The sequence below is a fragment of the Balaenoptera musculus genome, chromosome 6, assembly GCF_009873245.2.
Source record: "Balaenoptera musculus isolate JJ_BM4_2016_0621 chromosome 6, mBalMus1.pri.v3, whole genome shotgun sequence".
Taxonomy (NCBI): Eukaryota; Metazoa; Chordata; class Mammalia; order Artiodactyla; family Balaenopteridae; genus Balaenoptera; species Balaenoptera musculus.
The window spans coordinates 11,312,308-11,336,604 of NC_045790.1; the positions used below are offsets into that span (position 1 = coordinate 11,312,308).

General features: G+C 46.8%; 1 protein-coding gene across 9 annotated transcripts in view; it reads right to left on the reverse strand.

Moving 5' to 3' along the window:
• Window positions 1-24,297, reverse strand: part of PTK2B (protein tyrosine kinase 2 beta) — a 130,388-nt gene that overhangs the window by 20,603 nt on the left and 85,488 nt on the right. For 6 of the 9 annotated variants that reach the window (XM_036855480.1, XM_036855481.1, XM_036855486.1 and 3 more), the window contains exons 3-14: window positions 15,688-15,866; window positions 15,067-15,154; window positions 13,798-13,877; window positions 5,334-5,396; window positions 5,075-5,129; window positions 4,489-4,629; window positions 3,984-4,058; window positions 3,277-3,378; window positions 2,400-2,535; window positions 1,830-1,869; window positions 1,354-1,400; window positions 398-448 (exon numbers count right to left, since the gene is read on the reverse strand). In XM_036855480.1, the coding sequence (XP_036711375.1) occupies window positions 398-448; window positions 1,354-1,400; window positions 1,830-1,869; window positions 2,400-2,535; window positions 3,277-3,378; window positions 3,984-4,058; window positions 4,489-4,629; window positions 5,075-5,129; window positions 5,334-5,396; window positions 13,798-13,877; window positions 15,067-15,154; window positions 15,688-15,866 (1,057 nt within the window). The remainder of the gene's footprint in view (window positions 1-397; window positions 449-1,353; window positions 1,401-1,829; window positions 1,870-2,399; window positions 2,536-3,276; window positions 3,379-3,983; window positions 4,059-4,488; window positions 4,630-5,074; window positions 5,130-5,333; window positions 5,397-13,797; window positions 13,878-15,066; window positions 15,155-15,687; window positions 15,867-24,297) is intronic. The other 3 variants (XM_036855487.1, XM_036855485.1, XM_036855484.1) reach the window with 1 other exon arrangement.

Here is a 24,297-nt window from a genome sequence, read left to right on the forward strand (position 1 = left end):
AGGCGTTACCAGACCCCCCCCCCAGCCCCCGCCAACCCCTCAGCCAGGATCCAGGGGCTGGGCTGGGAAAGGGCATCTAGAAGGTTTCATTGTCTCAGACAGGGGAAGAGTTGTTCCCTCTGAAGGCTGGGTCCCATATCCACAGGCTTAGGTTCCTTCCGCCCCCCCTCCCCAGGGCACACAAAAGTTCGATGGTGTGGGGATATAAACAATATTCTCCGCTTTCAAAATCAAAGATGCCTCACTCAGCTTTGTCCTTGTCTGAGGCACACGTGGGAGAGGACAAAGGAAGGAAAGAAAGTCCCCCTTTGGTGTCACATGTGTCCCCAAATGTCACTTGCCAGGGCCCTGGCTGTGGTTGACGTGCAGGGGTGGGGTGGGGCGGTCAGGGATCTACCTCCTGGTCTTCGCAGGGTCTCGTCGGGAATCTCTGCATAGATGTCTGATTCTGGAATGACAGAAGGAGGACACCCCATGGGCAAGATGCTTCAGGGGGCACCACCAGGAACCAGGTGTGGGGCTCCCCCGTGCAGGTCAGTGGAACCAAGCTGACATCACCGGGAGGGGCGTGGGGAGGAGCCAGACAAGAACTGGGCTCCTGTCCTGCATTTCAGAGTGGCCACAGGGCCCAGGGACCTCGGCCTGAGTCCTTGCTCACTGCTGCTCGCGGCTGTTATTTGGGGCAAGTTGGTTCGTCTCCTTTAATCTGTTTCCCTTTCTGTGAAATGAATGTTTCTGGGGAATGCAAAGATTAAATAAAATCATATCTATTATGTATTTAATGCTGTCATGAACTGAATGTTGTGTGTCCCCCCCACCAAATGCTTATGTTGAAGCTCTGATCCCCAGTGTGATGGTATTTGGAGCTGGGGCCTTTGGGGGGTGATTAGGTTTAGATGAGGTCATGAGGGTGGAGCCCCCATGATGGCATTAGTGTCCTTAGAAGAAGAGGAAGAGAGACCAGATCTCTCCATCTCTCCACCATGTGAGGACACACAGAAGGTGGCTGTCTGCAAGCCAGGAAGAGAGCCCTCACCAGGACCCAGCCATGCTGGCACCTTGACCTTAGACTTCCAGCCTCCAGAGCTGTGAGAAATCAGTATCTGTTGTTTAAGCTCCTGGGCCAGTGGTTTTTGTTTTGGAGACTGAGCTGACCAAGACAAACACGGTGCCCCGTACTAGCTGCCCAACATAGGTTAACTGTTATGATTAATGATATTTTAAGCCATCATTGAGCAGTCATGGGGGAAGTTCATTTTTCTGCAACTTTGAGGGAATACTTGATGATGTCACAGGAGCAGGCAGAAGAGAGGCTCTGGGCGCAGGCAGAGGACGCCAGATGGGCAGGCTTACCTATGCTGCAGCTTTCTGAGAGATGGGGTCGCCGAGCCTCCAGGTTTCTATAGGGGGAGATGGGAGGGCAGGGGCCAAGTGAGCTCAGAGCCTGGCAATGCTCCCCCAGGGCAGCCTCAGCCCCCTCTCTCCCACCCACCCTGCCTGGAGAAGCAGCCTGTCCTTATGGCAATAACCTGGGAGCACGGCCCAGGCAGCCAGGGGGCAGGAGGGAGGGAACAACAACAATACCACCCCCTCCCCCCACTAAAGATGATGCCAGGTGGCATTAGGACACAGCGATATCCCTGCATGAATTTTCTGGGAGAAATTTACTGGTGAAAAATCACCACTTGTGAAATGCTGGGGTTCCAGCATTTTCTCCTGGGGCCCAGAAACCAGAAACCATGGCGGGGAGGCTCCCTGTTTGTTCTGCCTTTCCTGGGAGGACACAGGCTGAGTGCGGGGCCAGTTCCCCACCTTCCAGGTGTACTCACAGTGTGGGGATCTGGGGAAGGCTGTTGCGCTTCTCACCATCTGGGAAGAGGGGAGGAGGAGAGGGAGCTGGAGTCAGGGACACAGGGTCCTGGGTGCACTGCTCCTAGGGGCCAACACAAGGGACACCCCTCCCGCCTTTCTGTGGCCCCTGAAAGTCGGAGTGGAAGCTGGGTAGGCGTCTGGCCTGAATTGGAATCTTTTTAGTAGAAGAAACTGTCAGGCTTCCTCTGCCACTGTCGAGTGTTCCAGCCTGACCCCTGCTTTCTGACTCCATCCCCAAAGAGGAGGGACCAGCCATGTTCCGGCAATAGCTTTGATCTTCCCGGGGCTACAAATCCTCTCCTCTAGAAGCCAGCCCCCATGCCGCCCTTGGCCAGCGGGGCCAGGGCTGTAGCCAAGGACCCAGGATGGGACCACGGGGAGCAACCAACAGGGCTGGGTGAGCCCCAATCCCACACCTCCAAAGCCTCTTCATTCACATATTAGTCAATGGTTTAGCTTCTCCCGCTCTGCCTCTGGGGGGGGGCTTGGCTCAGCTGTGCCGTCATCTGCCCGTTGGTCCAATTTACCTTCAAGTGGAAACACACCTTTCTTGGCTCGAATGATGAGAGAGCCTTTGTGCTCCCCCTGCAGCCGGCAGTAACCGTCTACGAGGTCAGCCATGTTCTCGGCCTCTGCCAGAGAGGAGGTTTTGATGGACAAGGACTGCAGGGAAGAGACCAGCCAAGGATGAGACCCCAGAGCCTTGGCTAGAGTCTACCCCAAGGGACTGGAGAAGAAACTGCAGGACTCTGTTGCCCACCCCCGGCCTCGACGCCATCAGCCCCTCTCCTGGGGCTCAGCTTGCATTTCCCACCGCCGCCAGAGGGCGCTCTCATCACCTCTCCCAACTGACCACCCTACACTCTAGGAAGGCAGTTCCAGGTTGGCTTATTCTGGTCCTTCAGGGCATAGCACATGCCTTGTACCTAGGAGGCGCTCAGTATGCAAGAGCAGAAACTGAGAGAAGGGAAGAAGGAGGGAGTGGGGCAGGGGACAGACGGATGAAAGGAGAGATAGACAAACTGTTCACAGCCTGAGGTCTCTCTGATTCTCCCACCCACAAAAAGCCCTGGGGCCCCAAGGCCTTGATTCTAAGTCATTGTCACTTGTTCAAAGTTAGACCTCTGACCCATACCTTGATTTCTGATCACTTTACCCCCGCTCCCCGCCCCCCCCCCCAATCTCCTACAACTTCTTTCTTGACATTTTTAACAATAACGTTGCTTCCTGAGATAGTTTCTTTAATTTATCATCATCCTGCTACCTCGTCTAAGAACTAGGTGCCATTCTCTTAACAAGATCTCAGCAGTCAGGGAAGCCCCGGCCAGGCTGGCCTGAGCAGGAGCTCCCAGCCTGCAGCCGTTCCCAATGTTTCCAAGCTTCTGGGTGCCCAGAGATGCTCACCTGGGGGGCGCCTTCAATGCCTAGCTGCAGTACCGCCTGGCCCTCCTCCAGCGGGAGGCACCTGATGGACTTGATCTGCTTGAACTCGGCCAGGCAGGTGGGCTGTGGGAAAGGAGGGGGTCCTTCAGACCATCCCATTCCTGGGATCAGGCCATGCAGATTGGTCATTATGGTGTGGGGATGGGGCCCAAGAAAGAACTGAGAACTGGAGTCTCTCAGAGGGATGAAGAGGGAATCAACGATGATTAAGGAGGATCATCTAGCCCAAGCCCCTTGCAGAAGAAAACAATTAGCCTGGAGAGAGCCAGGGCTTGCCCAAGGTCATACGCCAAGTTGGTGGTAGAGCCAGGGCTGGACCCAGGCCTTCTGACTCCCGGGGGCATGATTACCCCATTTTGCCATTGAAAGAGCAACTCTTTCATCTGAGCCAGAAGAACAATAGTAGTGTCCTTCCCTCTTCCCCTTCCCCCTAAACCACCCCTGCCCCCCTCCTCTGTGCAGGGGACAGTCACAGGGATGTAAAGAACCAACTGCCCCATGCTGTTATCCCAAACACCCTCTCCACAGCTACTGATAACCAAGGGCCTCTGTGCTCTCAGCAATGGGGGAGGAAGAACCGATGGGGCAGGCCAGGGTACAAGGCAGCAGAAAGGGGAAGATGGCTCTGCCTGGGGCTGGGTGGGGCCTGCCCCCCCACCTGTCTCTACCTTTGCATCTTGACTTGTCAGCTGGCGGATGCCTTTAGGACCAATGACCAGGTCCACAGTAATGTTCCATCCTTGCTGGAATCAAAGGAGAGATGGGCTGTTGCCCCAGCTCTGCCCGCCCATATTTCAGAAATCTGAAAACAGCTCACTAAGCTAGACACGCGCCATTGTCTCCCGGGCCCTCCAGCTCCTTCCATCCTAACCGCACCCCGCCATACAGATTACCCGCCTCCCAGCACCCTGCCAGCACTGCCCACCTCCCAGAGCTGGAGCCAAGATTTCAGTTCCCTTCGTCAGGCAAGTGGCTTAGCGTTAGTTGCATTTTCGGATACATTAGGGAGGCCCTGATGCTACAGAACTTACAAGCAAGCAAAGCCTCTTCTCGGCACGTCCTGTGCCCCCCTCCCCCCTCCCCCCACCCCCCCACCGAGTTGCCCTCATGGCCCCCTAGCCTGAGAGGCCTGGAATTCAGGTCAGGGAGAGAATAAAGAGAGCGTGGCATTACAATGAGTTCACAGCGATAGGTCTCCTGGTCGATGCTGGCAAAGCCTGCAAGGGTGTTGAAGAACTTCATGACGCACTCCTCCTCCCGGAGCGAGGCATACTGCTGGAACGTCTGCTGGATCATCTTTCGGAATTGCTTGGGCTGGGGGAGAGGGCCAGGGGTGAGCGGGGCCTGATTCCTTCCCTTACGATCTCATCACAAGCCTGCCTGCTGCTGTAGGATGGTCCCCAGGCCTCTGCCACGAGGGCAGTGGTAATGTCTTACCTAAAGTGCACATCTGTTGTCTCAAGGGAGCTCACCATGGCCCGGCCCTGGGAGGGAGGCAGGGGAGATGGCATCCCCAGTGCTCAGGACACGAAGCTAATTGGCCTCTGATGTGGAACTAGAGCCAGGTTTCTTGATTCCCAGCCACAGAAAGGGCCCGCTGGGTGCATGGAGCGGTCCTATGTCCAGATGGCCCAAGGCAGTGCAGACCCCTGGCTTCCCTGACTACCTCCAGCCCCATCCCTTTAGCTCTAGTCCTAGGGGGACACAAAGGAGACACACAGGGAGCCTTTCTGAGCTCCTCACCCACTGGTTTCCTCACCTTTAAGTTCTCCTGCATCTGCTTTGGGAAAAACAGGTCCAGCCCCACTTCTTTCCTGAAAGAAGGGGGAGAAAAGCAGCATTTGACTCCCCTTCATCCCCAACCCAGGACTTCTGGGCAATCAGGGAAAGGCGAGAGGACCAGGGAGACAGGTCCTTCCTGGCTGTGGTCTGGGGATGAGGGGGCATATGGGGTGGCAGGAAGAGCAGGGCAGGAGGAAAGGAAGGGAGGAGAGGCTGGGGCCGGTCCCAGGACTTACTCCAGGAGCTCGAAGTTGGACTTTTTGTCCAGTGCGTTGTGGGGCATGTCCTTGAAGAACCGCCTGGAGAGAGAGAAGCCAGGGAGAGGCTGATGGCTGGGGAATGGGGCCAACAGAGCCGGGTCACCCAATGCCCACACGTTGGCCTACAAGCCCCCTCCCCTGCCCGATGTGGGAACCACTGGGAGGGAAAAGTTAGGAGAGTCGAAAAATTCGATATTTAGAAAACCATGAAGAAAAGGAAAACCCACAAATTTCCTTCCTAGAAAAGACTCCAGCTGTGCTCTGGGGGGCCCAGATCTGGGACTACACAGTTGTTGGGCAGAGGAAGAAGATGGTGCTTCTACCAGTGGCCTCTAAAAATAAATGACCCAAGGCTGCCAACACTTGACCTATCAGCTAAGGAACACCTACCTCCACCTTTAGGCTTTGGGTTCCCTTTGTGATTTCCTTTTCCCTCATTTGCTATCTCTGTATATGTGTGTATGTAAATAATTGTTAAATGTATTAATAGTACACAGGAAAACTTTAGAATTTATGGAACAGAAGATGAAAATAAAAATAATCCATAATCCTGCCACCAGGGGTGACATCTATTAGTTTGTTATACATATTCTTTAAGTCCCATTTTCTCTTAAAAATGTATGTCTTGATGAAGATTTTTTTATGTATTATGTATTTATAACAATTAAGTGGAGATCAAATAGCCAATGTCCCCATTTGTGTTATCCTCCCTTCCCTGCTTGGATCACTGTGTCTAGTAATTTCTTCAACCGTTGCAGACATTGTCCCACTCTTGATTGTACATTAGAGTAACTCAGTGTTACTTTAACCCGGGTGTCCTTGTGCACATCTGGGAATAGTTTTAAGCTACAGATACCATAAGCAGAGAGGGGCAAGCAACTTATGATTCAAAAGCAATAAATTTACATAATTCACAGTGTTTAGAAAAGAGTAAGGTTAGATCCTCACCTCGTACTTTATTCTAAATATTTATTCTAGATGGATTAAAGGGGGAAATGTTAATAATGAAACTATTTTAAAACTAGAAGAAAAGCTAGGGAAATATTCCCAAATCATGGGATTGAGAAGAATATCTAAAGCATGAAATCACAGAAGAGATCTCCAATAAAAACTTAAAACATGTAGTGCTATGTCCTTAACAATTTTTAATAAATGGTATTTTTGAATATATTATCAATCAAGATAAGTAGTTATCTTTTAATAATTATGGTCTCAATTTTAGAGAAAAAAATGCATTGGAAAAAACCTGACTGGATCTACCCTGCTAATGGAGGTTATCTCTGGTTAATGAAATTTCAAATGATTTTAGTCATTTTTTTCCCCCTTTCTACATGTCCCAAGTACTCCACATTGAACAGGTATTACCCTTTTTACCTGAAAAAAATGTAAGGCAGTGAGATTAGTCAAACCATCGTAATGCACGAGTTTTCTGGGTTCACTCCCTGCTGAGATGGCATCCTCTACACGTTTCCCCTATGTAGAAAGTTCTTCTTTCCTTTCCCGTCCTCTCATTAGGACCCTGGAGCTACGGAGACTAACTTTAATCCTTTCTTAGATGCCATATATTTGAAGGCAATTCTTTTATCATCACTTCTCTCTTCATTATGGTCCGCTCTCTTCTTACAGCCCCCAACACACACACACGCACGCGCACACATACACACATGCACACACGTGCACACACGCACACACTCACACACCAGGGCATTGTCCTCAATTACTTCAACCGCTTCACTCAGATGACAAAAAGTGATGCAAAGTAAGAATGAGAAAGAAAAATTGGCTCTGTGGTGAGAGGGGCACAGGAAGACAAGTGGTTCTTTCCAGTTGGGGCAGGGCCAGTTATTTCAAATGCCAGCAGTTGGAATGGAGGGAAAGCAAAAGATAAAAAGTTTCATATAAAATTTCTCTTATAGAATCAAAGATGAGTACATTAAAATGAGTTTCAAGGAGTAATAATATTTAATGACAGCTCAGTAAATATTGTTGAATTATATTTCACAATATTGAAATGTATTTCTAGTCTATCTCCTTCTAAGAAAAGATGCAAGGATACAGTTTTTTTTTTTTTCGTTTTTTGTTGCTGTTGTTCTTTTTGGGTTTTTTTTGGCTGTGCTGTGAGGCATGCAGCATCTCAGTTCCCCGACCAGGGATGGAACCCGTGCCCCCTGCATTGGCAGCCCAGAGTCTTAACCACTGGACCACCAGCGAAGTCCCTAAGATACAGTTTTAAAACATATTTAAACAAAATAGAGTTAGAAAGAAATCAGGCAATGAGGTAAATGAGATAAAAAAATGTGCCAACCTGTGGCTTGGGGTGGCTGTCCTGGAAGCCAGGGTAGTGGACAGAATACCCCACCAAGTGCTTAGTTCATCAGGAGATAATATTAATCATAAAACAAGGACTGCATTTCGTAAATTAAAAAGTTCAAAAAACCACTGATTGAAAGAAAACTAATAGTCGTAACATTCATTTTACCAAAAAAAGGTGAAGCCAATTTCATGGTTCTTTTCCTCCTGCTGCAATTTTGGTAAATACCAGTCGTATAACATTAAAGCACAATTCAGTAAATGTGAGAGTAGGAGGGCCTGACTAAATGTGGTCTGAGTGTATGACCTTCCAATGGTCTAATTCAGTGGTTTTCAACCACAGGCAATTTTGCACCCTCTCCCCAGCCTGGAAACATTTGTCAATGTCTGGAGATCTTTTTTCAGTCACAGCTGGTTGGGATGAGGGGTGGTCCTACCAGCATCTAGTGTGTAAAAGCCAGGGATGCAGCTAAATATACTACAATGCATAGGATGGCCCCTACAACAAGGAATTATCCAGCCCCAAATGTCCTTCTTGCTGAGGCTGGGAACCCCTGGGAACCTGATCCAAGGGGAGAACTTGGGAAACTAGAAAGAGTGGCTTTTCCCTAACCCCACTTCTTGCTACCGGGTGCCTGACAGAGCGGGACTGCAGATGCTGGAGGTGTGTTCTAGCTGAGTAAGGGCAGATCTGCACTCTGGAAATCAGACAACAGGTGAGCAGGGATGACATTCAGTTATAGGGCACGAGGAACTTATCCAGGGTTCTCCCCTGGATGGAAGATCATTTTCCTCCTACTTCCACCTGAAGGCACTTGCAGTTAAGATCCAAAATTTCCAGTCAATCACGGCAGCTTTAGAAAGTTTTCTGGGCCAGTGCTCCCTGCGGCTCTCCGCATTCATAGGAAAGCTCAGAGCACGCCTGTGCGGCTTCCACGACAGGCAGCACAGACACCCGCATTTCCTCCTGGGGTGAGTGAGCTGCAAAATGTACTCCCAGGTAACTGAACGAATTGGCTTGCTGCACGCAGTTATGTAACTCTAACAGAATAAATGTTAGCACGTGTCCACCAGAGAAGAGGAATTGAGATCTTTCAGGGTTATCCATTCATTCAAATACATACTGTGCTCTCATCGTGTGCCAGGTGAAGGCGGCACCAACCCTGAGTTCCAAGGTTTGATAGATTTCAGACTAGCGGATGTGAACCACTAAGTGCCTGCTGCATAAGTACGGCAGATCCCTGCAGGGTAGGACGGGTGGGGAGGGCATAGGGAAGGGGAAGGTTTCGAGGTGGAGAGACCCTTGAGGTGGCTCTGCAGGAAGAGCCCAGGGCCACATTGCTTATTGCCAACATTTCACAGGTGTGCTCTGAGGTTTTCTATGAATGTAGAGGGCAAGCAGGCAACCCTGGCTCAGTGCATTTTCTAAAGCTGCCAGAACAAGGAATAGTTTATCAGGCTGAAAAGGGGTACCAGGCGAGTATTCCAGACAGAGGGGATGCACTACCCACGGAGGGGGTGACATCTGCTTCCCAGTCCCAGGTGACAGTGGTCTGTTAATATCACTCCTGGTTTACAATAACGAATGAATGAATGAATGAGTTTTGAGACTAGGGATGGATGAAAGAATTCTGAGGACTGGGGTATTTAAATAAGTCTTAGTAAAAAAAAAAAAAATTGGGGTTGGCTAAATGGAAAGGTGAACAAATTTGGAAATGAACACCAAGGAATTAAAAAGCATGAAAAATAATAGCAATTTCAGAATGATTAAGGAGGTGGTGAGTGGAAAAACTTTTTATTAGGAAAAAGGAAGATAACACATCTACACCATCCCAATCTCTAGAAATCCAGCTTACTGCCTATATCACTGATGGCCCTTCTCTCATGCACTACAGATCATTTATTGTGTAACTTTGGACAAAGGTGCCCAGTCACTCAAGTGTGCTGTGATCTGTGTCCCTAATGTTTGGATCATTTGAACATCACTGGGATGTCCGGGAGAAGCAGTCACCACCCCTCCTCAGATGTACCCTCTCGCCTGAGACTGATCTTCCCAATCCTCTGTGCTGAGCCCCGTCTCAGCTGCTGTCAGCGATCCCCAACCCGCCCCGACTGCCATCCTTGAATGAGGCTGCACCTGCTAGGAGTACCCTCTAGTGCCTGGCTGGTTCTCCACAGCCTGGGCCGCCACTGTGACTGGCAAACACCAGGTGGGCAGCAGGGCCTCTGGGCTGGCACAGGTCCCTGACTGATACTCAGGTAAGGACAGCAGAAAGTAAAGAAAAGCAACAGAAATATTAACTCACCGCCAACATTTATAAATCAACTATGAGATAAAATGCCTTTTGAAACAAGCTGAGTGTTCTTTCTCTAATCTTTACTTATTATCTGTTACTACCTAACTACTGTTGGGTTACACATTCACTCTGAGTTTTTAGGTCAGAGTGTTCTGGGGCTCTGCTGGGAGTGGACAATAGTCCTGGATGTCTCTGGTGAGGGGGAGGCTATTTGGTTCCTCAAACTGGGAGGGTACTCTAGCATGTGGGCCATGAATTTCACACTTTAATTCATAGGGGGATATTTAGAGAAAATATTTGGCATTTATAAAGCACTTCCAGTAAATCAACAAAAAAAATTAATTAAGTATGATTCCAACTATATGACATTCTGGAAAAGGCCAAATATAACGACAGTAAAAGATGAGTGGTTTTCAGGGGTTGGGAGGGGAGGGAGGGAGGAATAGGGAGCACAGGGGATTTTCAGGGCAGTGAAACTGTTCTTTAAGATACCGTAATGGTAGATACATTGTCACTGTACACTTGTCAAAACTCACAGAATGTACAATACCAAGAGTGAACCCTAGGGTAAACTATGGGCTTCGAGTAATCATCATGTGTAAATGTAGGTTCATCAGTTGTAACGAATGAACCATGCTGGTGGCGGATGTTGATGGGGACAGGGGTTTATGGGAACTCTCTGTACTCTCCACTCAATTTTGCTGTGAACCTAAAACTGTTCTAAAAAATAAAGTCAACTAAAGTAAATAAACAACAAAATAAAGGTAAAGAGAAAAAATTAATTAGTACAAATGATGAATAGCTAGTGAATACTTCTGTCTCTATCACTGTTCTAACTACTTTAAGTATGTTAACTCATTTATTCCTCATAACAACCCTGTAGGGTTGCTACCATTATCATCCTTCCCATTTTACTGATGAAGGAACTGAGGCTCAGAGAGATGAAGTAACTTGCCCAGCAAGTGGAAGACCCAGCATGCAAATTCAGGCAGCCCAGCTTCAGACCCTTTGCTCTTCATCATTATGCCCAATGGCTCCTCGCTATGAATTGAGTCCATTGAGGATTCATCTTGGTAATCTCATATCTGTGCATATACCATACTTCTTGTTTAAGCTAGGAAAGAATACATTTTTTTTTTTCTGGAGACACTATATTATCAGTAGGCAGGTGACACAACAATGTTAATAGGACTTTTGCCCATGATCTGTAGGTAGACTGCACTCTGGAACCTTTTCAGGAAAAAAAATCACAGCCTTGGAAAATTCTGCATTATGGCCTGATTTTCAGAAGTGTATCTGTCTCTCTTGGTGAGAAATAGTCATAACTTGACTTTAAAATATTCCTTGATAATGGATAGCTTTGTATTCAACTTTAAAAATTATAGGCTTGAAAATCTATGAAGTTTACAAAATAGGTGTTTTCCATATCCTTTCCCGAATATATAAGTTGTATCTCAAAGGTCAGCCCATAAGAATAGGAACATTTACCTGACTCTGCTCATCAGGCTAGGGGAGATGTGAAATAATACATCCCTGTCGTAAAACAAGTATGGGTTTTGGAATAATCCTGAGTTGATAAGATAGCCAACACCAAGAGACTATCCACTCCTTGTAAGACTATAAATGGAGCTACGTCAGCTGGCGCGCTTTGTCCTCCAGTGTATTTAGCCCAGTGCCCGGTGCTAAATAATAATAGTCATTATTATTACAACCAATAATAGTTTGGGAGTGATTCGAGGAAAGAAGAACATGAACTAGAATGCTCACGGGTCTTCTCTACGCTGCTATTTTACTACTAAGTGATGATATTTTGATAGTGACTTCAGTGATCAGAGTCTCAAAGTGACACTGGAGTTCTGGGTATGAGATCCACAAACAAAAAGGTAAAGGTGTGCTTTTCTGAGTTGTCTAATTTCAGAGGAGAAGATAGGCGTGTGTAAGTTGCAATGCTGTGATGGTCTTGGAAGGCATAAATGGCACACGTAATAAGGTAAACTTCGCGGAGAGCCCCCGAACCAGCAGCACGCAACTCCCAGGACCACTGCCAACTGCGGCGAGGTGGTCCGTCTTCCAGCTGGCATCAGGGGTGCAGACTTCCTCTGTGCAGGGGACCCTTGTGCTCCCTGGCTTGCTGAGACAGCCACCAAGCAGGAAAGCAAGGAGGAGCCCTCTGAGGCTGTCCTTGACCTATTCTGTCACAGATGCCAACAGTTTCAGAAGCCCCCCTTCCCATCCCACGGCTCTCCCTGGGGGACACCTCAGCACTCTCTCTGATACCAAGGATGGGAGCCAGAATTCCTCGATGCCCCCCAACTTAGCAGAAGCAGCAGCAGAGTCCTATTCTCTATACCTTTAAGGTCACAGATAGGGCAAGACTCACCCTGGAACCATCACCTCATATGAGGCTAACTGTCTCTAAATCATCCGGAGGACTTGTCAAAAACGCATGTCCTGGGACTTCCCTGGTGGCGCAGTGGTTAAGAATCTGCCTGCCAACGCAGGGGACACGGGTTTGAGCCCTGGTCCGGGAAGATCCCACATGCTGCGGAGCAACTAAGCCCGTGCGCCACAACTACTGAGCCTGTGCTCTAGAGCCCGCGAGCCACAACTACTGAGCCCGCGTGCCACAACTACTGAAGCCCGCATGCTTAGAGCCTGCGCTCCGCAACAAGAGAAGCCACCACAATGAAAAGCCCGTGCACAGCAACGAAGACCCAACGCAGCCAAATAAATAAATAAATGAATGAATGAATGAATGAATAAATAAATAAATTAAATAAATAAAATTTTTTAAAAAAGCACATCTACTAAACCAGAGTTTCCAAGGGTGGGGTTAGGGAATCTCTAATTTAATGAGCTCCCAGATGATTATGATCTGCAACCAGATTTCAGAACCACTGTTCTAGGACAGACAAGGAGTACAGAAAAGGTGATGAGAGGGCAGAATGGGTCATGGATACTGGTGGATGGTGAAAGTGAATGGTGCTGCTTTGGTTGAGAAAGTGCTAGAGCACGGTCTTAACATCCTCCCACTCTGCCCCCAGTGCTCCCAACAGCCAAGAATAAGGTTTATTTCTTAGACTGTCATTCAAAGTCTTCCACCATCGACCCCAACTCACCTCCCTAAGCTCATCTCCCACGGTCCTCCAGTCTGCTCTTTTCCTGCCACTGGTCCCTGAGCCCAGAATGCACCCTCCCCCACCTCCCAGTTCCCCCCAGTATCTACCGATGGAAATCGTTCTCTTGCTTCCTGGACCAGTTCACATCCCCTCTTCCTGATGTCCTCGGGCAGGATTACTGGCTCCTATATGTATGTCTATTTGGTGCTTATTTCATTCTGCTGTATTATGATCAATTGTAGACACACTTGTCACCTCCCAAACACTGTAAGTTTACGGGCCTCCCCGGATGATTTACTAACTTTGTCCATATCTATTAGCACCTACTGGAGCTGGGGGTACAGCAGTGAACGATACAGATGGAATCCCAGCGTTCGAATATCTCCCAGAAACTTGCCTAGTGCTCAAAGAAACGTTTACTGGATCACTTGGATGGCAGGTACACTGAAGCAGCAGGCAAACTGGAGGCAAGAGCAGTGGCAGCCAAAGGAAGATAGGGGACACCAACCACAGAGGGAGCTGGCACCTCTCTCCCAACGACCAGACGCTGAGCACCTCGGGGCCTTACCCTCTGTCGGCCACAACTCGTCCCTTTCCAGCTCTCACATACCCACTCTTGCTTCCCACACTGGAGGAAAGTCCAAGCTGGCCAAGAGCCCAGTACAGGAGGGGAGGTGCAGGCACCCACTCTGGAGAGGCCTTGAGGCCACATACCTGAGCTCCAGACAGCCCAGCTGCAGGGCCATGCCCTCGCTGACCTTGCTGGCATAGCGTTGCATGTAGTCATTGCGGAGCTGGCAGGGAGAAAGGCCAAAGTTCAGACTCCCGCCCTTGTTCCCTGTTGCCCTGAGATGAGCAGGGCCCCAGGAGATGGTGGGTGCTTTGAACACCATCCTGCTGCCCTGAGCTACCTCTCACCCCCACCCCCAGCTATGCACAAATGCGTAGCAGGAGATAAATAGCAGGAAGGGGAGACTCAGGAAGAGCCCTGGGCAGTGGTGATCCCCCACAGGCTGAGGCCCTCGAGTTTCTGAAGCACTTTCACGGCACATTCTTTCATGGATCCACGAGGCAGGAAGTTCAGGTTCCCCTCTCCCACTCCTCATTTTGGAGATAAGGATGCTGGGGATTTGGGGAGGACTCAGTAATTTATCCAAAGCCTTGTTGGTAAGTGGTGACAGATGTCATCCACTGTAGAAGAAAAGTCTGGCTTGGTCTCTAGGGAACCAGGAGGGAGGTGTAGGAGGGGGCTAAGGCCAGGCAGAAAACAACGAGGGCAACTCCCTGTACCCGGCACTCACTCCCTGCCGGGTCCCGTTCTGGGCACGTCACATGCATTATAGCCAGGGGTGTGGTGAGCAGCTCTAAACAGCTCATGGAAGCCAGTTATTACGTTTTCCAAAATCTTGCAAGCTGGTTGAAATATTGGTAGTTTGAAATAGACCACGATGGGAGTATTTACACCATGGAAATTGGCAAGTGCTACAAATCAGAGAGCTGGTTTACCAGCACACTGCTAATGCTATCATTAGGTCTTCACATGAGCCCTGTAAAGTAGGTATTCTTACTATCATCCCAATTTTACAGAAGAAGAAACAGCCTCGTGCAGGTAAATTAAGTCCCGAGGGATACCGGGTTAGGAAGCGGTACAGCTGGGTAGATACCAGGTGTGTCAGACGGCCGAGCCTGTGTGCTAAGACTATTGCCTCCTCTTTGGACCTGCTCTGCCTGCTTCCCCAGCCAGGTCTCCTGGGCACTAGGAAAAGCCACTAGGAAAGTCCAAGAGAGGCTGTGCCTACGGGGTGGGGTTAGCCAACCCTTAGCTGTGAGGGAAGCAGGGTTGGACAGCTGACCAGGGACCAAGGAATGTCCCCGAGAGAAGTTTCCTGGAATGGGACCTCCAAAATCTAAGCTTTGTCTTTCCATCTCTCCAGGAGAGGATGGTCATATGACCATGGGGACCACAAGATAAAATACTTTTACCTGTTGGTAAAAATAAAGCAGTGTGGTCCTGTCTTCTTTCAGGCTCTCCATGAAGTCCTCTGGCAGGTAGCGGATTTGAAGGTCATACCTGGGACAGGAAATTCAGACTCTCTGGTTGACACAGGGAAGCTGGTCATACCAGGGGCTGCCCGTGGAGCTCCTGGCCTCCCATTCAGGACTTGCTCCTCTTTCCTTTCTCTGCGTTTGGTTGGAGGACCATGAAGGACAGAGGGGTGGCTGGCCAGTGCATGGTGGTCAGTGCTGGTCCTGACTCTCCATCTTCTCCCTCTGATGGCAGCTGTTTACCTTAGGTTCACAGACCAGCCCTTGGCCTGGCTCTCCCTCTTCCCTGCACTTCTGTTCTTCCTTCTCCATAGTGCCAACGGCATCCTGTTTAGGGCTGTGCCTAGATATCTGTCTTGGGATGTGCTGTGAGCCCATATTAGCTCTTAGCAAACACATGCATTGGACGCTGCAGAAGGACCAACCTAAAATGCCACTGCGATGTTCTAGAATATTCTCAGAGGTTGGGAAGTGCTCCAAGAAAGGACCTCCCAGGGTCTCCCCACTCCTCACTTACCGCCCCCCCCCCCATTTAGGAGCACAGGGCTCCTCTCCTACCTCCACTCAGCTTCCATGTGTAGACACTCATACTTGTCCTGCACCTCGCCCACCGTCATCTGCGGGTGCAGCCAGTGGATCTCATCCGACTTCATGTGCTTCAGCCTCAGCCCGTAGCAGTCTGCCAGCTGGATGTTGGGCCCGATCCGCCCGCTCAGCAGGATGGAGGTGATGACCTCCTACCGAGGAGAAGAGAGGGGGCATGACTCAGGGGTGCCCCTGCTAGGCCCCCACAGTCCTCATGCAGGCCCTGGAGGTGTGATCCTCTAGGGTGGGATTCCGACTTAACGTTTTATTCATCACTGATTCGCTAGCACTTAGTGCAAGGCGTGGTACACAGTAGGCTCTATGTGATGAATGGGCAAGTTGGCAAATGACACAGAGATGGAGGAACTGAGAGGAGACAGGAGAAGCCAAGGGGAAAATGCAGTGAGGCAAAGAACATGGATTCTGTGCTTCTGTATTTCATTCCAACCAAACCAATCAAACCAAGCATCCGCTGTGTAAGAAGGACCCTCTGAATGGTTCCCAATTCAGCCAGCATTACTGAGCGTCTGCAGTAGGCACTTCTGGGCACCGTGCATGCATTGTTTCATTGAATCTGTGCAACACAGGGGAGCAGGTGTCACATCCCCATTTGGCGGATGAGGAAACTGAGGGAGGTCACACAGCTCATGGAATTAAGCTGGGATCTTGAACCCTGAGCCACTAGACTCTGAGGACTTGTACTAGACCAAGCTGCTTAATGGGAAGGTGGGCTGGGCAAGATAGAAGGACAGGACTTGCATTAAAGATTAAATGGCACAATTCCCACACAAGAAGCATGGCCACTGGAAATAGAGTGTTGACAAGAAATTAAGTGCTCTCCTTATTCCTGCTTTCTTGACCAGAAGCCAACCTGCCCCACAACCTGATGCCATAGCTTCCTGGCCTAGAGCCAGAGCTGGATTAAGAGGGGATCCACTGGCAGCTGCCTGGAAACCCATCATCTATAAGGTCCCGTCTAGTTCTGAAATCACATTGGTTTCACTTTAACTCAGGTTTCTCATGTGGTTCCATGCGTAACTGGTGAATCAAGCCCACTCCTGATGGAGCAAAAAGTACCCTCAAAGGCAAATTAAAAAACTCACAAGCACTGTCTAATCTCTGTTGAGTACCTTTGCAACGCATGCCACCTAGCCTATATACAACCAGCCTGAAGGCAGAACAATGCAGGGTGGGTTGCTGTCTGATCAGGAAGAACAGTGACCCCAGATTATTTAAATTTTATGTTTTTGTTACATCTCCCAAGAAGTTGTCTAATGTAGTAAATCAAATATAATCAATTCCTTAATTGGAACAAAAAGAAAGGTATACCATTTTTCTTAGAAGAAAATCAGTTTCTTCTTATTTTCACTAATAAAATGTCCAACTAATATTTAAAAAATACTGTTTTGAAAGAACACCAAATTCTTCTTCAGCCTGTGCACCCACATGTCTTAGTCCAGTTCTGCCTCCTGTCAGCCCTCTTTAACTCCATGGAGTTGTGAAGCTAAAAGACTCTAAGCTTGAAAAATCCCTTCCCCATTAGGAAAGCAAATGCCCATCAGAGCAGTCAAGTATTGCTCTGAGATGGAAACTGAGGCACAAAATGCAGATGTTAACTGTGGTAACAAATCAGCACAGGAATCAGAACTTCGGTCCTGGAATGAGGAAGAAGGCTGTGATCAATGGTACCTACAGTGAGAGGGACACAGACAAGAGGAAGAGTTCAAGACTGTGAAGTTGACCATTTTGTCATTATTTCCACCCATTTCTCTTGCCACCCACCCTCTGTACTTCTCTGTCCACTTGGCCATCCAGAGCCCCCATGTCAGTTCCATACAGACTCCCAAACTGGAGTCCCAGGCTCTGGTGTTTTTAAACTTAGAGACTTCCCTACCCAAGTTAAAACTTATATAACTAAAGTCTGATTTCCCCAGAACTGGGACCCCTGTGATTATTGAAAATTTCAAATATATACGAAGAAAACAGAAGTCAGTAGAATAGTATAATAAACCCCCATGTATACATCGCCCAGCTTCAACAATTACTAACATTCAGTCATTCTTGCTTCTTCTACAACACCATCTACTCCCTAACCATCACTCAACTATTATCAATTTTTACAGTTCTTCTTTTACAGTGAAATTTATATTAATTTAAACACGTAAATTTTAGCTATACAATTTGACACATGAATACACCTGTGCAACCCACATACCAATTAAGAGATTTCCAGATCCCCAGAAAGTTCCCTCATATCCCTTTTCAGTCAAACTTCATGCACATTCCCACCTCCAATTCTAGGCAATAATTTTTTTCCTCCCACTTTTACTTAGTTTCGCCTGTTGTAGAACTTCATATAAATGGAATCACTTAGCATATATTATTCATTCCCCTGTTGCTAAATACCTGGGCTATTTCTCATTTTTGGCTATTGTAAATAAAATTACTATGAACATTAATGTACAAGTCTTTTTGTGTATGTATGCTGTCATTTCCTTTGGACAAATACCTAGGAGAGGAATGACTAGGTCAAAGGTAGATAAATGTTTAACTTTATAAGAAATTGCCAAGATTATTCTATTTTATATTTCCACTGTGATATATGAGATTTCCATTACACCACCTCCTTACCAACATTTGGTGTTATATAAGTATTTTTAATATTAGTCATTTTAGTGAGTATGCATAGAATCTCATTGAGCTTTTAATTTGCATTTTCCTGGTGACTAACAATATTGAGCACTTTTTCATCTGCTTATTGACCATTAATATGTCTTCCTTTGTGAAGTACTTGTTTAAATTCTTTGCCCACTTTGTTTCGGTGTGAGTGTGTGTGTGTGTGTTTATTGAAGTAGGAGATCCTTATACATTCTAGCTAAAAGTACTTTGTATATGTTTTATGAATATCTTCTCTAGGTCTGTACTGTGCCTGTTATTTATTTCCTTAACAGCATCTTTTGATAAAGTCTCATTTATCAAAATGTTCTTTTATGATTAGTGCTTTTTGCATCCTGTCTAAGAAATTTTTGCCTGCCTCCAAATCATGAAGATATTCTCTTTTCTTTTATAAGCTTCATAGTTTTAACTTTCACCTTTAGCTCTGTGATTGATATTGAATTAACTTTTGTGTATGGTGTGAGGTAGGGGTCAAAATACATTTTTTTCTCTCATAAAGATCTATGGTTATTCAACATTGGTTGTTGACCTTCATTTCCCAACTGAATTATTTTGCTGTCTTTGTCAAAATCAATTGGCCATATAAGTTTAGGTCTATTTCTGGACTCTCAGTTCTGTTCTATTGATCTGTGTCTACACTATGCCAGCACCACGCTGTCTGCATTACTGTAGCTTTCGAGGAGATCTTGAAGTCAAACAGCGTAAGCCTTCCACCATTTCCTCCCCAAGATTATTGTGCTATTCTGGGTCTCTGCATTTCCATATACATTTCTGAATCAGTTTGTCACTTTCTATTTAAAATGTTTGCTGAATTATGATTGAGACTGTGTTACATCTATAGCTTAGCGAGGGAGAATTGGCATCTTAACAGCACTGAGTCTTCCAATCCTCACACATGGTATATCTTTCCACTTATTTTGCTCGTCTTTAATGTTTGCCAGCAATGATTTGTAGTTCCTAGTATATACGTTGTACAGGTCTTTTGTTAAATTTATTCCTAATTTATTATTTTGTTAAATTTATTTGATACTTCTGTAAATTAAAAAAAATTAAATTAAAATTTCTATTTTGGTATTCACCCTCTCTGTGGCTCCCTGTTTTCCAGGACTTTCCTCAATCTTCTGGCTACGCTGCCAGCCCCAAGTTCTATCCTCTGACACCTCAAACCTGTAAGGCTGCTGCTTTCTGCCCCTCTAGCCCCTCCCAGATTGGCAAGTGCCATTAGGCAAAAGCCACAAATTTGCAGATTTCATTCTTTGCAGTTCAGCTCTCAAGAGCAGATTTTCCTTCTGCTTTGCTGTGGTCTCTCTCCAGAATCTTCAAGAGAATTTGATTTTTTATTTTGTCCAGATTTTATCATTATTCTATGTGGGAAGATTAGTCCAGCCAAGCGACACCATTTTTGAAATCTATGTAGTATGTTAATGAACAAATCTGTCTTCTCTGCAGATGGGAAAGGGTTGGGGAGCAGAGAGCTCTCTTCAAGTCACAGGCAGCCATCATGCAACACAGCAATAGCCAGAAGTACAAGCCCTGGTGTCAAACTTCTACAAGTGCTCCATCCACCCACCACCACGTAGCTAGTTTTCCTTGGACAACATATTTAAGCTCTTTGCATTCAGTGTTCTCATCTGTGACATGGAGAAAATAGCAGTATCTATTTTTAATGGTCTTACGAGGATTAAATTAGATAAAACCCCTTAAGACAGAACTTGGCGCAAGGTAAACACTCAAAAAACCTTAGCATTATTTTAACACAGCAATCTCTTATAGATTCTGGTGCTTTTGTAAAAACAAAGAAAGATTGGAAATACAAAACAAAACTCTGCTTTCCTCTTCTGCTACCTTTTAATCTCCTTTTCTTTCTTCTTTCCCTTGGAGGTGGTGGTTTGCCCAGGGGTCAAAGTAGTGAGGCTGAGGGGTTGGCAGTGGCTGCAGAGCCAGGAGCGGATCAAAGGAGGAGGTGGGGCCAGGGGTGGAGAGGTCTGGAGTGGTTAGGAAATTGGTTACATACAGGTGGATTGAGCAAAGGAGTCAATATATTGAGGATAATGGGAAATAGGTTTCTTACTGTTGGAGAAAGTATTTGAAATATAGAGAAAGGAAGAATAGAGAGGAACCTTAGGTGAGGAACTGGAATTAAAAGCGTTGGTGAGAGAGAGAGTGAGAGAGAGAGAGAGAGAGAGGTTTGTTTACTGAGAAAGCCTAGGACCAATGACAACCTGATAGTCAAGTGCATACCAAGCACCCAGTCTTACTTTCCAAATACCCTTCTCCACTAAACGGATCTAGGGTTCCTTGGAGAAATGGCTGATTCCAGGGCTGGGGCAAAGAAGGTACAAGATGAGCCTGGAATATCTTTTTGTGCTAGAAAAAAGGAAGTGTTTAGAGAATGTTGGGGACATATAACAAGGAAGCAGTATCAGCTTAAAGGGGCTGGCACGGGCCAAGTCTGGGAGAACCTAAGCATTGAAGTCTATAATGGTAGGAATGGATTGCATCCACTGAATAAAATAGAATCTAGGACAGATAGATAAATAAATGGGGGAGAAGAGGATGCTCTTCTTTCCAGGAGATTGCTAACTAGTAAATGTAGAAGGAAGGATGGAAATAGAAAACCACCATTTGGCAACAAACTCAGTGTCGGTTGGTTCATCAACGGATGATAAAGCTGGAGGGTGGAGGTCTGATGATGAATAGGACATTGACACGGTCTTAGTGTATCTCCTTTCAGACACGAATCAAATACAAAGGAAACCCTGGCAGACACAAATGACCAGGTCATCAAAGTTAACATCACCAGCGTTAGAACAAGGTAAACAGGACATGCCTCCCACCTTGATACACTGAGAAGGGTATAGCATCATTTCTGAGATATCCCTGCTAAGAGTTCATGATGAGTCTAGTCATGAGACCTGGGTGAGGGGTCTCCTCAGAGATTGATAGAATAAAAGGCCTGTACTCTTTCAGACTGAGAAACTCTTCCAGATTGGAGGAGACCAAAGAGATATGACAATGCAATGTAATGTGTGTTCCTGGACCAGACAGGAAAAAGAGACATTGTAGGTACAGTTGGTAAAATCTGAATGGGCTCTGTGTTTCGGAGGGTAGAGCTGTTTGCAGCAATGGCGATTTCCTGATTTAGATGGTCACAGTATAGCTCTGTAGGAGAGTGTCCTTGTGTGGGGAAATAAACACTGGAGTCTTTTCAGTGATGGAGCAGTATTGCTGCAACTTGCTTTCAAATAATTCAGAAAGAGAATGATGATAGTGGGCATATTGTATGTGTGTTTATCAAGAGATAGAGCTACTACATATGGCAAATGATACATCTGAACAATTGGGGAATCTGGGTGAAGGTGATATGGGAGTTCTTTGGACTGTTTTTTCAACTTTTTTTTATAAGTTTGAAATAATTTCAAAATGAAGAGACACTCTGGTGAGGGAGACTCCCAGCCATATGAGAAGTAAAGGCACCATATCAAATGGACAAATAAAATTTTTGCCAGGCTAGATGGGGCTTTTCAGCTTCTCTTCCACTCAGAGTCTCTGAGAGGGGCCTGACTGAATCCAGCTCTTGGCTCTGTGGTTTGTGAAACTCTCCAGGGCATAATTTATGCAAAATTTTGTCTAGGTTTCCTGCTAAAAAGCAATCAATTTCTGTTGTAGGGATGTTGGGATAAGGTTAACTCTAGCTCCTTGGGGTGGAAATTCATTAAGAGACTCTTCATCCAACAGATTTTCAAAGGAAGACTGATTTCAGTTTTAGGTAAGGAAGAATCTGGGGATTTTCTAAACATGAAATGCATTCTTGGGAGGCTGCCTGGTACTGAACGGACTTTTTATTGGGTTGCAGGGGAGCTTCTTCCTGGAGGAGAGAACCTGAAGTTCCTGGGGAGATGGAGCTTTACCAAATGGCTACTCAACCCACCATCGCCGTCACCCTGCTGGTTACTGATGACAGGATGTTGTATAGGAAAGAACTTGGCTGGTCTTTGTCCTTGTTTCTGGGAAGGGAGCCTCTGAATGCTTGGAATTTCCTAAGTGATAAGAGTGTCTTTATTGTTCCTGATGGGTACCTGGGACCAAACCTCACCACCAAGGTTTATGGTGATGAGGTAACTCATGGTGGGCCCTTAGGTAGTCTCATGATGGGGGCTGGCCTTGTTGGAAAGATCAACCATGTGATTAGAGGTTTGGAGCTTTGAGTCACATTATATCAGCCTGGCATCCAGGGAGACGAGGAGGGCTGGAGATTGAGTCAAATTACATGGCCAATGACCCAATCAACCAACAGTCAATCAATCAATCAAGTATGTCTACATCATTAAACCCCAATAAAAACTCTAGACACTGAAGCTGGGGGGAGCTACCTGGTTGGTAATGCTAGCTGGAGGGTGACATGTCCTAAGAACACAGAAACTTCATGTTTGGGACCCTCCTAGAACTCACCCTATGTGTCTCTTCATTTGGCTGGTTCCTATTTGTATCCTTCAAAATAAAATTTTAATTGCCCTGAGTTTTATGAGTCATTCTAGCAAATTATTGAAACTGAGGTAGTGGGAACCCCTAAATTTGTAGCCAGTTGGTCAGAAGTGTGGGTGGCCTGGGAACTCTGAGGAAGGGTGTCTTGTGGAGGACTGTGCCCTCAACCTGTGAAGTCTGTGCTAGCTCCCCAATTGCACTGGGTCAGAACTGCACTGCAAAGTGTGTCCATCCTCCAGGCATACCTGGGGAGAGACAAAGTTGACAACCACAGGTGACATACAAAGAGCACTAACTTTGGAGTCACCCAAGCCCAGGCTGTGAACCCCGTTCTGACATGTACTTCTAGTAGGATGACAAGCCCCCCGAGCCACAGCCTCCTTCCTGCTGTTCCCTGCCCTTGTCCTATGAAGCTGCAGACGGTTCCTTCATTCCAACCATCAGCAACTATCTATGACGTATGCATTCTGCAAAGTGTAGCAGGAGCCCCAGAGCTCACGCAGAGCCCTCTCCTCAAGAAGCTTCTATTCAGGGGGTGAGAGGAGGAAAGCAGCTTAAGTGGCGGGGGCCCCAGAGTGGGCTGGGAAATCAGTTTAAAAGAAAAAACTTTAAGGTTTGACATGATCTCCCCGTGGAGGCTTCTGCATCAGCCCTGGCTTTCCCTCACACTTCATTGCCTCTTCTCTCATATTTACAAAGCTTCTCACGCAAATGGTGGGAGCAGCAAAGCCAGCCCTCCACCCACGGCTCACAATTCGTCATTAATGAGTTCCATATTTCTTTCTCTATGAATAAATCGCTTTTAAAAACAACAGTATAAGATATTTACCTACTCACAAAATTGCCATATGTAACATGACAGAAAAGAAAAAAAAAAAGCTGTCTTCATTTTATCAATTGTTATTTAGCTAAGCCCAGGATTCTATTTTGCTACAGGAAAAACCTTTCCTTCCACCCACGTTGAGGGCTACTGAAAAGCAGGCCCCCGGACAGCCCATGGCTCACAGCTTCTGAGGCTTTCTTGCAAACAGTGGGATTTCTATGGCTTTTCTTCCTGCTTGGCTGACGTTGATTTATTGGCTTTATCAAATAGCGTGAAGACCCCAAACTGCCTTCACCTCTCTCCCTATTCTCTGGTACTTCCTCTTGCCGGTCAGAAACAAAGAAGGAACAGGACTAGATGCTTGTCCCCAGGCCCAGAACAATTTGTTTCCAAAGAGAAGAAGGTCACCCAAGCAATTAATTACTCGATCCACTTTCTCACTCTTTTGTTGGAGCTGAGTCACATTTTTTAAATCTGAAATTGATTTTTGTATATAGCGTGAGGTATGGCTGAACATGAATTTGATTTCACCAGGATATCTAATATTCAGGGCCTATATGTGTGGGGCTGTTTCTTGTCTCTTTCTCTGTTGCTTTGAT